The sequence below is a fragment of the Bombus pyrosoma genome, linkage group LG5 (genome assembly GCF_014825855.1).
Source record: "Bombus pyrosoma isolate SC7728 linkage group LG5, ASM1482585v1, whole genome shotgun sequence".
NCBI lineage: Eukaryota > Metazoa > Arthropoda > Insecta > Hymenoptera > Apidae > Bombus > Bombus pyrosoma.
The window spans coordinates 1,772,982-1,790,808 of NC_057774.1; the positions used below are offsets into that span (position 1 = coordinate 1,772,982).

The window sequence follows — 17,827 nt, forward strand, 5'->3', positions numbered from 1 at the left end:
TTCTAATACAAAAGAGAAACCTGTATATGCAAAATAAGAATAAGAGTTGAAACATCAATTAATAATAGTAGCACTATTGCTTAATCACAGATACCTCAATAAGATTGAGAAAAAGAATGGGGAAAGAACCATCGATGAAGACAATAATTCGTTCACGAGATAAAGATAAAAAAGAAATCGACAAACTGATCGTAAACGAGGAAAGGATGTGACTGACAGGTTTCATAGTTTATTCGACAAGTTGGAGATCAGACCAGGAAAACCTGCGATACAACATCGTATCCAACTTGTGCTTCGGGTTAACAGCCTGGGTGTTCGACGGTGTACCATGATGTATGACGTGGTGTCAGGTTCCAATCCTCTGGGAATGCCATGAAAGCGGGTTCTGTGCTCGATGTAAAATATCGTTGATCTGGCACGCGGTCTGGACTAGTACCAGACACACTCTGACCAATTCACCAGCAGCAGGTTTTGAATGGTGGTCACCGATTACCAGCGCATCGGAGTCTTTCGAATCCGCGTTCAAGTGGCTTTATCCCCGATAATCTGAAACATGGCTGCTTTTAACGACTTTTTAATTCTTTCCCCACAGAATCGGTACGTTACGCGGATTGTTTGTGTAAGCATGCTTTATGCTTTGCCAGTTTCGAAAGAAGATTACGGTCGTACGAAGAGAGAAAAAGCTTCGTGTGTGGGATTTCTAGATTGTTTGGACATGTTTATCTTTGCAGGTAAATATAAGACTTTTGAGGACTTTCGTTTACGAGGATTTTCGTTTTGAGGATTCGTTGTGCGAATAATTTTACTTCTCCGAATTGTGTGCTAGATCTTATGTGGGCGTTTCAGAAGTCAAACCGACCAATTCCACCTTTTTTTAAATTTCCTAACTTCATTACCATAAGTATGTATACAATTAACGTTTAATTGTTAATAAGAATGACTTTCAGAAATTTAAATTCCAAGGTATGTTTCATAAAATGACACTCCTAGTATTATCTCTTTCCTCTAGTTTTCAATTTTGGAATACATCAGTGTAACTTGCATAATACTATATGATTCATATAATATTAAGCAGAATTAATATTGCGTTTATTAGTAACATTTAGGATAGATTTCTTTCTTATTTTTAAGAACAAATAACATAGAAGGTAGTTAATTATACATTATAATGTTTTTTCTATTTTTTACTTTTCTCATTCTATCCCTTTATTCATAATTTCAAGGATTGGTAAATTATACCTATATACTCTGATAATTATTTTCATATGATATAGATTTTTGCTGGTTTGAAAGGAGTATAATCGGATCGTATTACAAATTCAATTATTTCACATGTTCATTAAAAATGGATAATTAATCATATTCTTATTGTACGAACGAAGAATTTCCAAATGTACGACCGTATCTCCGCATATTTTTATAATCATTATACATGAATTAATAGCCCAAACTAATTATACTGCAGAATATGTCACATAGTATATGTATTATATATTACGATTCTTAATTATAATCTCCGAATTCCTTAATGAAGATATATTTATGATAATTTGGAAAAGGGAATTTGTCATGATTTTATAGCTTGGTGCCACCTAAGTAATGCATATTCATAGGATATTAAGTTGGGGAACTAGGGAACAGAAAATAGGGAGGTCTTCTTTGAATATCTTTTATTTTTTTAATAGCGACGTTAATCTTCGTGTATCATGTCGCGATTAGTTGCTCCATTAGCAACGTATGAATACCAAGCATAAGATTAAGAAATTTTTCATGTCTGAAGAAATATATTTCTCCGAATCAAAGTTTTACACAAGTACGGCAAGAATTTTTTAAACTCTTAAATTATGTCTTTCCTTACAGTAGAACTTCTGTCATCCGGATATTTTCTAAATTCCAAAGAAATTGTACATTACTTTATAAACACATTTTATATTATATCACGTATATAATAGAACACGTACTGTATGATCAGTGAGATGTCCCCTATTCCAAATAATTATCAAAAGCATGGAGAATCCAGCAATAGTCTCACGCGCCAATTTTTCTGGAAACTTCCACGGCGTATTTTCTCTTCCTTCCTTAGGAAAATACGCGGTATTTCAAATTTCCTGCAATGACATTAATCTTTGACTATTATATAGTAATGAAATAACATTGATTAATGTGTTCGTGTATTGTAGTGAGTTTAATCCAAGGATTAAAACTTGGTAGGAAAGCTAATGGATTCTACATAATGAATAATCATTGTCAATCAATAGCATAACGAAACTACCTCGCCTTTGCAAGATTAATGAGCCATTGGTAAGTACATAATCATAGGCAAAGTCGGGACACGTTACTGGCGTATGTACGTTTCTACAATCCCGTTCATAAGTATTGGAACACTGTTTCGTTTCATATAACCGATCATGATCTGTATTCTGATTCATGATCTGATAAGACAATCAAGGTTTGTAAAAACTTTGTAAGATTCGCAAGAGAAATGTGAGCAACATTAATTACGAGTCATAGTTCGAACGAAAAGTTTTGTACGGATTAGATACATTTATTTAAAGACGGTTTATTTAAATTCTCGATTGAAATTCGGAATTACGATAGAAAATTGAATAAAGCGAATTGATTAAAGCAACGATCGTAAAGTATAGTGTTATAATGTATAGTTTTACTTATCTGAAACTTCTATAATGTTTGTCTATTTTTGCATAAGACTCAATCTCAATCGGGTGACAATTGAGATCTTAATTAGAGACGTTCACAAGTTTTGAACCATTTCCGAGTTTAATCTCACTTTCTGTAACTATCCTAACGTGTGCTTATGACCACAACTGTACGTTTCCAATAATATAAAACATTTTTCGTACTCACCGATACGGCGATTGGATATAATCTGATAAAACATCGACGAATCAGACTTTCATTATGTGTAAGATACATAAAATAACGCTTGAACAACGTGATAACACATTTTGGTCATACAACTTTCTACTAAGTCGTGTGAATCGTTAGTTCGGTATTTATAAAACTGATAAATAGTTTTACGAATAAAAATTCTTCTCTTTATACTCCAGAAAATATGAAATAAAATTTTTTGGTTTTGAGAAATAGTTTCGAAGAAATTTTGTACAGTCTTCCAATGTAAATATAGTGCACAGTTAACAATTTCCTATTCGTTGCAATATGAATGATTTGTTTTCACTTAATTATAGTAATTTAGTCTTCTTTCGGCTTTCTATTTCCCTCTTCTAATCTTCTCCTCTTTACTTTTTGAATACCTAATATATCGTAGTATAATCTATGAATTATCGTAGGATATACAAACGTTCTAATCCTTATGATAAATTGATTTTTGACGGTACTGCAACTTGTGAGTTCTGCATAATAAAATAAATTAGTAATGGTTAGCAGGAAAATCCATCAACAAGTTCTCTTAAACCTGTTAGGTAATGGATCAACGTTATCGGTTATGGTCGTTATAGTACACCGTTTCCTCGATTAATATCTTCTCATCAGTAAACGCTTTTTTAAAGCACGATTCTCATGTTCGTTTTGTACTTTCAAATACGTAATATTTATTCCATATCTGAATTGGTTGCTTGATAACATAGGATTAAGTTTATTTTTGTTGTATGAGATGTTTCTCGAGAAGTTGTATCCTTCGTGTGCAAACAATTTTGGTATTCGATTTAGTATTGTAGGAAAATTTCGACTGGAAGCACCGAAGGAAAGATCAAACATTCGATAACTTTTTCCTTTCAAATATGTTTGTTTTATTGTCTTTGTTTTTTTTTTAATTTTTTTTACTGTAAAACCAATCGGAACTTATTTTGTAAATTTCGAACGTAATGAAATTAATATTTGTTGTCCAGATGTCTTTCCGATTTGAATACGTATTTTGATGTAAATAAAAAATATTTTAAATCTCCATAGAATTTTACTTCAATTTAACTTTTAGAAGATTTAAATCCATCGTTTATAGTTTCAGAAATCGTCTCGATAATTCAACTATAATTTTTTCACACCGTAATAATTATAAATATAATCAATGTTATATTTTATACTTTCGACAGCCTATTTGAGGCTCAAATTCTATTTGAAACAGTTTTCAAACGAATAAAAGATGTAAAAGCTTGCTGGTATGATCATTTTATTTTCCATTTTTCATTTTTCTATCGCTGTCGGTGCCAATAATTTCGTGACTCATGGTAATTCTCCGCTTCTCGCCAGCAAGGAGAAAACAATTTTCCAATTTGAAGGGAAATTGAAACTGAACACCGGCCTCAGTTCGCAAATTAAAAACGCAAGTGAGAGAACGCGCGCACAGTACAGCTATCTCGATGTAGATAAATTATTGTTGATCCTGACACGTTGATCTGCTCACGGGTACACATCGATCGTAGTCTCTGATTACAATTCGATCTCGCCAGGCATCGAGACTTTTTAAAAAGTACGTTAAATTCGATAGCGTGCGAGCCACACGATTAGTTTTCACTGCAGTGACTGAGATTTAAAGTCGTTCGAGATTTCTCTGATTCTGATATGCGCTTAAATTAACGATGCATACGATTCACGCGATACGAGAAAGCATTATCACATTATCAGAGACTTAGTCGGTAAGAAGAAACCCATAGAAATAAAATTAAAGTGAAAGTTCGGATAAAGTGACGGAAATTAAAAGAAAAGCAGTAAGAAATTGAAAATATGTTTTCTATTGTGGATGAAGTTATTTGTAGATTACGGTTGTCTATGCGCCGATGGAAAACTGAAATTGTTGTAATTAGACTGATATAATTATATACGTGATATTAAACTCGTCGTTTATCCATTTGTCATGCAAGAAATCGTTTCATGAATCGTACAAAGTTGCAATACGATTTAAAATTACAATGATTTGTTCACGTCTTTCAAAGATTAAAACCTGTTCTCGAGATAAATGTCTTGAGGATATATTCACTTAACCTTAGGGTTAAGGTGCGATGCTTACAATAAAACCTTAATCGAGGCTGGCTCGTTTTAGCCAGTTACAGACATATCGCGGTTCAATTTGTTCCACTACTAACAAACTGAACTATCAATCTTCTTTCGATAGGTCATTGCTTAATTAATCGTAAATTATAATGTCGTTTTAAGTCCTGAAAATCCTATGATAGATTTTGCTACATGCATCTAGGTATGTTTGTTGATTTCTTATATCATAATTAATATTATTACCCTTTTTTAAATTATATATATTATTTCTCTTTAATTGTAAAAAAATATACAAAAATATTCGAAATAAATAGCTTTATAACGTTTTATCAATTCATTCAAAATCACATATATATATAATTTGAGTTTATATACGTAGCTTGAAATATCTTGTATACAATACTACCTGTATGTATCTGTTCTTGAAATTTTTGCTTTTATAAGTCTGCTTTTTGGTCAGTGAGGACATAATGCTCGGATAATTACAACAACTTGTACTATTAAGAAAGTGAGAAAGAGTTCAAGGCGATATTTTAGATGCTATTACAGTATTAATCCTTCTCGCTAATGACCGCAATAATCATCAGGGACGATTAACACAAAAATAAGCAAGGAGAAAATTCCTACCTAATTTGCTTCGCTCTAACACCTAATTTTTTTTTTTTTTTCATATGACAGCTCTTCAGTTTAGATATCCTCTTTTCATCTTTTAATGTCCAAACCAGAATTTATATCTACCGTATCTTTTTAATTTTAACAAATATCTTCCAATTAACGTGTACGTAATATCTCATTTTATTATTCTACCTATAGAAATAAAACATCTTTTTGTTCATAATTCATCTGCGAAACGTACTATACGCATACTCATTTAATGGTTTAATAATGCTATCAAACAGCGATGAAATAGTTTCACATGAATTTCCAAGAAGGAAAAATCTCACCCTATCTAGCGTTACAGATCGTGAACGGTAGGAAAACAACGATACACATAACTAAGCCGGGAATGTTCTCAAACGTTCAAAGGGGATTTGGGAAAGATACCTTCGCAGATACCTACTCGATGAGGATTAGGAAGTGATTTGCAGGCGATTCCCGATAGCGACGGAAACACGAAAGCCGGAATTTATCGTGATCGCAGAGAGTTCTCGTAGTCATGAAGTTTCGAGGGGTGTTATCTCGCGCGTGCACCACCTATGCACGAACTATCAGTTTTCATGAACATGTTTATGACGCAAATAAGCGTCCTACCCCCTCTGAAACCTTCAGTGTTCCAATCGAAACATATGTTTCGTGATGCTCATTAACCTCGTTCCGACTTGGCCGCGCTTAAATCTGTAAACGGTGCATTTAAAGTTACCATCGGCCACGCTGGTGAAATGTATTTTGTGTATCGAACACATTAATTTTCGAACGGATTCTCGCCGATAATGCTTATCACGGAGTTATAAAATTAGGAGCTCGCGTGAAGTAATTTTGAATTGAAACTCTTAAAGTAACCACTGTTCATAAGGACGGGTATCATATACCTAGAAACATAGCCATTTTATGAAAGGTACTTTGTAATGATTATACACACGGTTACAAAGCTAGTTGATACGTTTAATATGCGTTATGATCGCAGTCAAGTTGTAGAAAGTCTGGGTCGAATCAAAATTCCTCCGAATGAAAGTTCCCTTTCTTTTAATTCACATATCGTATTCAAGATTGAAGCAGCTTCGATACCAAAAGTCGATAGTGGAAGCTTTTATGAACGTTGATTTAATACAAAAGTCATTGAGTAAGATCCTCTTGTACGAAAATCGATTAATTAATAGTACTAGTAAATTGAAAAGGTACAAGTTATAGATTATAGACTTCTTTTTTATCATTAGTAAGTTGCTTAAGACATGTGATTGTTTGACGACGATTAAATATGTGTTTATTCCAATGTTCCTGTGAGTTTTACAAATTTACACATATTGCTTGCATTCGTATGTTTCTAAAAATTCTTTATATTATGTATGTCTTACGATACATATAGACAATTAATTTATTCAACGATTTATCATTTGATTATTTAATATGTTTCAAGAATAGAAGGATTTTAGGAACTATGTGCGATGCATAAAAGCTATGAATTTTAAGAATGCGTGTAGACAGTGAAGCTCCTGGATGATAGTGGCGCGTGTACGTGCAGGAACGCATATCTATATGAGGCTGAGTCTTTTTACAGGAAAGTACTGTATGATGAATGAGAATTTTAGAAAGAGGAGGAGCGCCTTTATAGAACGCAAACGAGTGAAGTGCCTATCCAGTAAATTTAGGAAGTAGGAATTTCACTAGACGCAGAGCCTTACGCTTGAGTTCATTGTATCGCTAATATCTACTTAACACGTACTAAATTAAAAGTGTTTTCTAGTTATTCCAAATTAAAACGTTCTACTTTTGGGACATTTTCGAGCTTTCGATAACTTGTTCAAACGTGAAAGATTAAATGACTTTGAGATCGTAAAAGATGCAACAAGCTTTCCTTCTGACGAAAGATACAAAGACTTTTACAAAAGAGGCATGACACAATATCCATATCGATGTATATTGTAAATGGAATTTCTTCAAAGTACGATGATTAATCTTTACATAAAAAGGGCAAGTGATAAGAAAATAGCAGAGCTATACGGTTAGGTACATATTTCGAAATAACAGTTGTCAAGGAACGAGAAACAATTTGTATAGAGATACAGGTAGACACAGAAGTACCGAAGCAGCACAAACGTGTAAATAATGGCGAATTTGTATTATCACTGACAATGAAACTAAGGGTCATATCACTGTATCATCACTGCACAATATCTTGCCTTTACAATGACTTGGCGGAGACTGACAGAGATTAATGGAAACTAATAATTCTCTACTCCATGTTTATAAAGACAAACACGAATAGTAGTACTAGATCGTAACAAGATTTATCGATCGATCTGAATAAATTACAAATTGAATGGCAGTCGCGTGATTTTTTAAATCAATTACGAGGAAAGATCCGATAGTACGCATATAGATATTTTATATGCGTTAAGGAGTTAATAAATAAAAATCCTGTATTCGAAGAGAAATTACAAACACAAGCAACGCAGATGAAACACCTAAAATCCTCATAACCGTATTTCTCGGTATGCCGGCATAAATATTTTATGGAAGAAAATCTGATTTGTCGAAGATTCTCGAAAGCAATCTGACTCCAAAACACCATGAATATTAACCAATTCGCATGATATTGCGAGATGAGAGAATTACGGTCGTCATCGACCTATAAAACATATTAATTTCGCAAGCGTTTAGAGTGGAATAAGCGAAGAGGTCGGCTCGCCCCGGATCTTATGTAACGCGGCAATTTTCAAGAATTTCAACACCTCGCGTTCGGCGTTAGTTCCTTTACTAATAAAAACCTGTCTCGAAAATGATTTAGTCGGAACACGGCTCTCGAAGACGTTCTCGCGGCAACGGTATATTACCAGCTTTATTAAAAACGAACGAGAACACCGTTCAAATTCCATATATACAAGCTGTCGTTCAGCCGGCGCGAATTCGCGTCACCTTGTCGATCCTTCGAAGATATTGCATGCCCTGTATTGCGGCGATTATGACGATGGCGGCTCATTAGCCCCGCCGCCACTAAATCATAATGATCTCAACGCGTAGTGCGTGGTGGAGAACGCGCGAGGAAGAGGCGAGAAGAAGACCCGATCCGACCGAACGGACCGTAGGAAACCAAGAGAGAAAAGCAAAGATGGACGTAGCGCCAGCCGAGACGAGGACAGATTGACGAGCGAGACAGAAACGTGAAACGCGAGCGTGCCCGAAGTCGACCGAGTAGCCGCGAAGGCAGCCGAACCGGCTTGCGGTGGTCCTTCACGCTATTCAATGGTTTCAGTACCGAGCCGCCACGGGTCAGGACTCGACGTGGTTCTATCACGTGGGGGATTTGTAGTAAACTCGTATTCGAGTACGATCACAGTGGCATAGCGTGATCTATGAATTAAAATCGTGCCGAGACAACGTGATCTCGGCTTCAGCGTGCCGTCACGTTTCTCATCTGTCTCGTTCGATCGATGACCCGTCCAACAAGACCGATGGCGAAGACAGACTGACACGAAGCATCTTGTCCTTTCCTTTTAGAAATGTAAATGATCGATCATAGTGAATATGTTGGACAATGTGATGGTATTGTGTACGGAAGACAATCTGCCGACGGTGCCTGACTTCCTGCAACAATCGTTAAGAAGACTTACACACGTGTTTACGCTGCGGTAAATGCAAAATACAGCTAGTCTGGAAATTCATTTAGATCTGATTCGCTGTACGAGACAAAAGAGGAAGAGGAGAGAAGAAAATCAAATAAAATAAAAGTAGAAACGGAGTTTCGTGTTTGGAGGAATAATTTGCGGAGAGTCGGGTTCATAAATCTGATTGCAATACTCGTGGACGCCGGGTGACCGAGTAATTAACTTAGTAACGTTCGCGGACTCAATTTCGTTGACTGATTAATATCGATACGCAGGGATTTAATTACGAGGACCGCACGAATCCCGGGTGGATGCCTCTGCTGTGCGAATGTCCTTCCGTGTACGCGCCCCTCGAGTAGCGACGCGAGTAACGAGCCGTGAGATAGGGGCAAACCGACGAGTTCATTCGGAGCTAGTGGTGCAGTAAACTAGACTCGTGTCCGGAGCGTTACTTGCGGTTCAGTGCGACCCGTTTCGAAGTCGACCAATTCTCGCGAAACTGGCAATTCGAACTTTGAATTTTGAACGAACTCGTGATCGTCGTTCTGCACTTTTGCTGTTTTCTATTCGCAATAATCTTGCGTATTCGATACGAAAAATATCCAGAAGCTCGACGTAGCTCCACCCACGCTACAATTCGAGGACAAGAGAGTCTATCGAAGTCTATCGGACGCGGATGGTTTTGTGCAAGCACAGTACGATTTCTCAGGGACGTTAGAACGAGTCAAACGTGTCCCTTCAGTCTCATACTTGACGTGCTTCGGTACAGATCACACTGCCGCCTTTTCCACGATTTTTACGCACAGTGTCTCGATTTCATCGATTTCGTTACTGCCGAATTTCAATTTCTTCGAATTCACGATTCAATTTGTATATCAAGCTCGACGATCGAAGATTTAACGCCAATAGCGTGTATACATACATCGATCTTCAACTTAGACCGTAATTCGACAAACTCGAAGCGATACTCGTGTCTCTCGGAAGTGCGTACAAGTTTTAGAATTTTATGGAGATTTTATTACTCAGCCTGGCGTCACATTAATATTTAACATGGTTCACGTTTTACGGTGAATACATCGAAAGACACAAAGTTTCACCTAACGCTTCTAACTGCCATCGAAATCCGACCGCACACATTTTCTAGCGAATTTTCTCAAGAAGAATCTGCCAACTCTGCGATGCAGCTATCCCAGCCTGATATCCAACGAACTTAGTACCAGTTAGAAAGTTGCTGGAAACTTCTTGGCTAACAATCGCGCGAGAAACCATCACAACGTTCGAACACCTCTCGTTCAGTTACTATCTTACAAGTGGATTAATTGAGACTCCCTTGGAAGGTGATCTCGCCACCGTAATTGGAACGAGTACTCGAAGGGAAGGTTACAAGATCAATTGGTTCGTCGAGTCGTTGGAAGAAAGACTCGGGGAAGAAAAGACTCTCGGGGATAGCAGAGGGAAGCTTTGGTTCGTAGTGTGTTGTACGTCGATTAAATGGTCGACGACGAAATCATTGATCACAGTTGAAATCTCCGATCGAGTGACAAAAGTGGTGATCGTCGAGGGTGTAGCGAGGAGTCGAGGAGGACAGAAAGGCGTTGAGAGGATGTCGACGACGGCGGCGCAATGCAGCAGTGGCGGCAACATCGGCAACAAGAAGGAGAACACCGACTGCACCGGTCGCAGCAGCAGCAACAGCAGCTGCAATTAGTGCCGGTTCACGACGATCGTGAGACTAGGTAACCGCTGAAAAGGCGGCGAACGCGGGGGCGGCTAGATCGGTCGGGGTGTTGGTTCGACGGTGTGTGTGCCAAGAGTGCGCGAAAAGGAGACAAAATGTGGTGGTGGAGGTGCCGGTGGAGTGTCGCGACTACGACCACGGTGTTCGTGTTGGGGATTGCTACGGTGTGCTCGCAGCTGGAGATATCTGATTTGGATAAGCCAAGTAAGTTGTACACAGTTATTATTATTTATATCTGATACCACCACGCTGGAGGATAATCAACGCCTTTGTCTCCGTTGCTCGAAATTTTTTGGCAACTTTTGACCAAGTACGAAGCCAAATACGACGACAAAAAGGTCTCATGTTTAACTCGTCATGGTTCAAGTATCGAAATAACAGGTAAAATTTCAGGCAACGTTATTAAAGCAAATTATTGTTTTGTCAATTTACAAAACATGTATTATAGAAGCCCGTTGCACAGCACGAAGGTAGAAAATGAATTTTTAACATTCGAAAAATATAGTTTGTCGTAGCTGTATAGAATACTTCAATTTCTTCTTTCATAAACTCTATCTAATAGAATCTAGTAACGAAGAAAATATCGAACGAATTCTCGAAATTCCTTTTCATAAATAGGATATGAATTTTATAGAATTTAACGATTCAAGTTTACTACAAAGGAATTACGAGTGAAATGTTACGTTCATACAACTTTGATCGTCAATGGGTAAACTCATTGAGTATTCGTATAAGGAATACGTACTTAGCTTGTTGCATTCTACGCTGAATGAAGGGACATCTTATAGAAATTACCATTAAGCCAAGCAAAAAGAAATACATAGAGATAATGATTCGATCGTTACACTAACTGTACAGTTGGAAACCAAATTACAAAAGAAACAGACGAAGGAAAAGATACGTATTATTCGGACTGTGATATAAGCTTAAGCACCTTGCTTTCGAATTACGTCGTATGAGAATCAATTGATTAAGTTTGTAAGAGAAATTTGAAAGGTCAAAGGGCAACGAGAGACAAGTATACGTGCGTACACACGGCACAGGTATAGCTATTCAAAGTGAAGTCATGTTATAAAAAAGATGAACATCCGTTCACTTTTGTTTTTGTTTCGACATTTCAGTGAGCAGACATTTTGCGCTTTAGCTTTCACGTTTGAGAAATTGTATTACTCTGCAGATTTGATTTCGAGTATGTATATGTATGTACATGTATTTCGTTGTATTTTTAATGATCGATAAGTTTAGCAGAATATGGCCATCGAAATATCGAAATTAGAAAAGTATAAACTAAACGATTGTTTTTGGATTTATCGAAGAAAATGTGTTTGAAATATTTTGTTCCTGCGATGTTCTTCTCAATTTTAATTTTTTTTTTTTATTAGACTATGTTAGACTAACGATTCTCAAGCTTTTCTGTTGTCGCGTAACCTCAAGACATAGCTCAAGACTTGAATCCGTAATGTGCCAAATATGTATATTTAAAACACTCAACAACTGGCCATCGACAACCTTCAAATTTAAAGAGAAAAGTTATTATAAATAAATAAATATGCAGATAAAGTATTTTTTATTCGAATAATAAATTGTAATAACTTGGTGCGTGTGCGAGGATCTCACGGTCTTCCGGAGGCCTGCGGGCCATCGGCTAAGAACCATCGTGTAAAGTCAATCTCTTTGTGGAAAAGTTTTCTTGGTAACGATTTTTATAATGTCTGTCTTTCTCTACGAGATAATTTATCGCTTGACTTTCAAATTCACCAATTTCGTTTTTATCGTTTCTAAATTAAAAAAAAAAAAAAATGATATTTCGTGTGTAATTTGTATAACTCGTATAAAAGCGTTAAAACTAATATTGTTGTATAGTTGGAACAAAATATTTTTATAAGCTGAATATATCATCAAAATAATTAGAGCAGGTATTACGATTTAATATTCCGTTTTAATAATATTCTATTAGAATATCAGTTATTATAAACTTCCCTTCACTGATAAATTCTGATATCCCTCCGGAATTATACTTACGTCAAAGTTGCTGTACGAAATCTTAATTCAGAAGTCAATATTGATTATCGAGTTATGTCAGGCATCGAAAGGAGCATAATTTATGTAGTTAATGCAAGCCACCGTCTGTGGAGCTTGAAAGTTTCCTCAACAGTTGGTATTTTAGGAACATCGACGTTAATTATGCTATGAAATTCCCTCTTTTAAACGAAACGTAATGGAAAACAATGAAGATACATTTTCTTAACGTTCAACCTTGTTTACGTCGAGAAAGCAATAACTGCATCCACAACATTTTTTCTACCGTTTTTTTTTTTTCTACACAGCTACACATACTTGCAGTGTATCGAATATTGTATTTCGATAAGCTTGCAACTATTGTACAACTACAACGTCAAATACTTTTACTGTTCGTATATCTCGTTAAAATTTTAATTACAAGTTCGTATATCGGCTTGTCTGGGAAGTTTATCAGCGATATTTCGAATACTTCGAAACAAACGAAAATTCACGTATCTTTCGGAGAAGAAGTTTTATTGTATTTGGTCAATTTTTATGGAAATTGTAATATTTCGAAGATGAAAGAAATTGAGTATATTTTTGAAATTTAATACTTGTCTTCCTTCTAAAGGGAAAGGGACTCACTGAAAATGCGCGATGTTTCAGAAAGTCTTTTCCTCTTTCTAAAGACAAGAACTTCGGCCATAAGTTGAAAGACGCCCTTTAAAAAGCTACCTTCCATCGATCAAGGCATTAATTGCAAATAATTCAGAACATATCGTGCAAGAAATAACAGAAAAATTGTAAAAGAAGACGTTTTACTTGTTTACAATATACGTAGCTCCTCGTTTATTTAAAAATCGATCCTTCCAAACAATCCAATAAATACATAATTATTATTTCCTCGTAATTCTTTAGAATAAATGTTTCCATCTTTAAGAGGAAAAATTCTTTATTTAAATCGATTTCTTTCCATCAGAACCGCGATATTATTGCTTTCAAAAAATTATCAGAGTACAAGCTCTGCCTTTGTAATATTTACTCAGCGAAAACGAAAAATCACACGTAGAATTTTAGCATAAACGTTCAGCTATGTAAAAGCAAGATTCACCGCTTTGCAAAACGATATTGCGTGCCATTGAGAAACATTTATAGTATCTATTTTCCATTGAAATAAATTTCTCATTGCGTGTTCTGCGTGAGAGTAAAAAATAGCCATTGATTTAATATCCATTTTCTATGGATAATGACAAGTCGAGGATAAATGTAAATGCATTTTATGTAATCCGTGTGTACGAATATGCGTAAATTCCTGCGTTCCACGTTGAAGCCTCCAAGATGACGAAGACTAAGAAAACGTTTCTCAGAAATTGCTGACAGGTTCGCGGTCGCGCTTCTTTCATAGGGAAATTATTCGTGATCGAGGTGAAGGCGACAAAATAAATTTTCTACTCGTTGAAACGCTGTGAGATCTCGTAAATGTCAGAACCCTTAACTGATCGCGTTGAACTTAGATTTTACCACCTATCGCGAACGTTGATCGAACATTTAACGTATGGAACGGTTTTAAGTTGATAAAGAAGCTAAAAATTACATTTGAAACGCGACCAGCTTTTGATAGTATTCTTATCTAACGCAATTGCTGAAGCTACCAGCTAACCGATTTCTCATTACCGAATGTAATTTAAAGCGTTAATATCACAGTGAATAGTTTCATTTCGAATGTTTTATTCGTGGAAGGACGCAACGTCGGATAAGAATTTCCAATAAAGCTGGATATTTGGTCGTTTCCCGTACGTAATGGAGTAGGCCCTCCTTTGTCACGGAAAATTAATATTAAAGCCTACAATCCGTACGTAGATGTAATAAAAATGTAGAACGAAAGCCGCGCGTTATCGATTTGAGTGGACAGTGTGGAACAAGCTAAGTCGAAGGAACGGAATGACAGTTAAACTAGTTTAATTAAACCGCTGCTCTAAGCCCCTTCTGAATTTATCGTCAAATGACAAAGGAAAAGAAATTCTCGGTCCACTGAGAGAAAAGGAGAGGCAGAAAAAAATTGGAATTTCAATAGCGAAGTTCAGCTTTCTGGGCTGTAAGACGGAAAATAATGTGGCACCGACTTCGCAACTTCCCAAACTTCCTTGTAAAAGTTCTCTATTTATTAAAACGGCCCTTTCCTTCGCGAACCCTTTAATCATTGCGTTCTCCCTCTCGTCTTCGTTCTTTCTTTTCCATTGTTACTTTTATGATTTAATTATTCGTTGCAAGCGGCTATCGTTGAATGACAATTATTACGATGAAATATCTAGTATTCGCATCGATACGAAGGTATAATTGGTTGGATAAAGGAATTTTTGAATAGGATTCCAGCTATGTAATATAGTAAGATAGATTTCATATCTCAGATGTTATTGCGCTTCACGCGCTTAATAATATTCAGTTTCTATAAAAAATCAAACTTAAGTATTCTTTGTATCCAATACCCAACATACAGAGAATCTTTGTAATAAGAAAATATTTGTTTTCTTCAGTCGTTCATTCTGAATTCTTCGTTTTATGGTTACAGCGTTAAACGGTTAGGGAGAATTCATTTTTCAATAGAATCTCAGGGATCATCGGACAAACTCTGTGAATTGTGGAAAGAAAAAATACAATTTTAACTCGGCATAGGGAAACAAACGTTGCTCGAAGCGAATTAATATACTACAATACAAGCTTCGTAGTGAATTCGAAAGTGGTTAATTGCGATTGCAATTGCCGATCGCGTTGCAGTTACAAAACTGTGCTATGACCGTGTGTGATCGAATGTTATCCCCGTGGTTCAGCCGGGTTTGTTGAATATTTGTTTCAACAGGTGCTGGCAAGGATGAAAAACAGAACGCGTAGTAACTTTTTCGTTCGTATGTCGTGTTAATTAATAGTTTTTACACGGTTTACGTACAGAAGGACGTCAGCGATATCCAATATGGTTTTTCAAAACATTGAATAATTTGTTTTGATTCGTATTGAGAAAAATAACAAACAGATACGGTGATCGAACCTTTGCAGCGATTATTAGCGACGGGCTAAAATATGTCGCGAATAGATTCGAAGATTCACAGTGTTCAGACTTTCAAGTCTGTACACATTGAACTTGATCTTATCACTTTACGGATCATTTGATATTCGAGTAGCGAAATTCAGGAATCGTAGAAAACGAAGGCTAGAAATTTTACAGGTTTTCGCGGCGAATAGACAAGGCACCGTTAGACGACATTCTAGTTCTGTGATATTGTGGCGCCGTGATTAATTTCTCAATAAATTTCGATTAGTTTTGTGGTCATTCAACAAGTAAGCTAAGCAACTAGTTTACAGCTGGAAATAACTAGTCTTAGATTTATGAGTCTTGTAAAGATCGAGCCGATGATACGCAGTGTAATTCGGAATTACACTCTCGTAACATAAACAAACATTTTTAGAAAATATATGCCTGAAAATTAGCACGAATCGTTTGTTTGCTTGATAATGATGTTATATTCTATCCAATCTTAATAGTAAAGTACAGTTACGTTAATATTCGGACGTAATCTCTGTATGTATTTGTTGCATAGTATCAGAGGATACGAGGAAATTTAAATGTCATGTCTAATTTTATTCTGCAAAAATATGAATAATAAAATTAACGTGGGTAATGAAGTCTTCCTTTATCATCTCATCGATGCTTAAAATTCTATGCTTAAAATTACTATTATATATGCATCGTGCTATTTCAATTTACGTCATAGTAAAGTGAATCTGTACGAACGTACGAATAGCTACTCACCGTCATATTCATTTGCTATCTCTGGTTTATCACCTACGCTACAAAATATTGTCTGATCTCTCCTTCATATGACGTCGTAACTGTTTTTTAATTTTTACGCCATCCATAACTCGTAAAAAACTGATACATTGAGACCATACGAAGGAAAGGTCGTAAATGGCTGACAATCACTGGTTGAAGTTTCTCTTTGCTTGTTCGAGGAGGAAAGGTCGCTCTTCGATCCATTTCCATTAACGCTCATTTCACATCGACCGAGTTTCGCCGCATGATATTTGCCTGCGATTTTCAAAGACGTGCCCCTTTTTTATCCGCAAGCTTTTACACGACTGCCGCGTGGTAAAACGCACAGAAATCTCCGTGCAGGACGCTGTATCGTGGAAAACCGCGGCGCAGCCACCTGAACGCCTCCATTGAAGACCATCTAACGTCGAAAACCACCGAGGGAAAACGTATCTGTGGTTCCTTTACCGCTGACTAACGGTTTGAACGATCTAAATAGAGGATTAAAAGCGCAGATGGTTTTGCTTCTCCTTTTGCTACATCTGTTTCTTTTTTCCTTTATATGCGTTCGTATGTACGTAGCGTGATCGAACAGTGAAAAGTGCGAGTAGTACTTTGATGATCGCAGTATTAAAACTCGGAGGATTTCATATCTGGCATTCCATCTTTATTTCCAGTGCTAGAGTCGAATAGAATGTATCGTTATCAGAAAACCTTTATTTCGAACATAGATATACAGACAGTCACGAAAATCTATATATACAGCTAACGAATTTTATGTATTCGACTTAGCAGAAAAAGTAAGAACACATTTTGTCAGCGAATTATTTATACTTGCGTATCCATACAATTATTATTAATTTTATTTCGTGGAGGAAGTTAAAAGCTTGGAACATTTATCTGATAAAAATCTTTCACTTCGTATCTACCAGCCTGATATTCGATATAAAAATGACACGTTTTTTAATAAAACTCAGCACGATACGTAATTCAATTTAGAAAACAGCGTGAACTCCAGGTAGGTGCAGATAATTAATACCTGTTTTCGGTCACACA

At 36.2% G+C, this 17,827-nt stretch overlaps 1 protein-coding gene across 2 annotated transcripts in view; it reads left to right on the plus strand.

The window, feature by feature from the left end:
• LOC122567430 (hemicentin-2-like) overlaps window positions 1-17,827 on the plus strand; it is a 211,163-nt gene that overhangs the window by 33,427 nt on the left and 159,909 nt on the right. The window contains exon 1 of one of the 2 annotated variants that reach the window (XM_043725918.1): window positions 8,898-11,169. The exons of the other annotated variant lie outside the window; for it this stretch is intronic. Within the exon in view, the coding sequence (XP_043581853.1) occupies window positions 11,061-11,169 (109 nt within the window). The 5' untranslated portion in view covers window positions 8,898-11,060. Of the gene's footprint in view, window positions 1-8,897; window positions 11,170-17,827 lie in introns of those variants that run through there. 2 annotated transcript variants of the gene reach the window in all.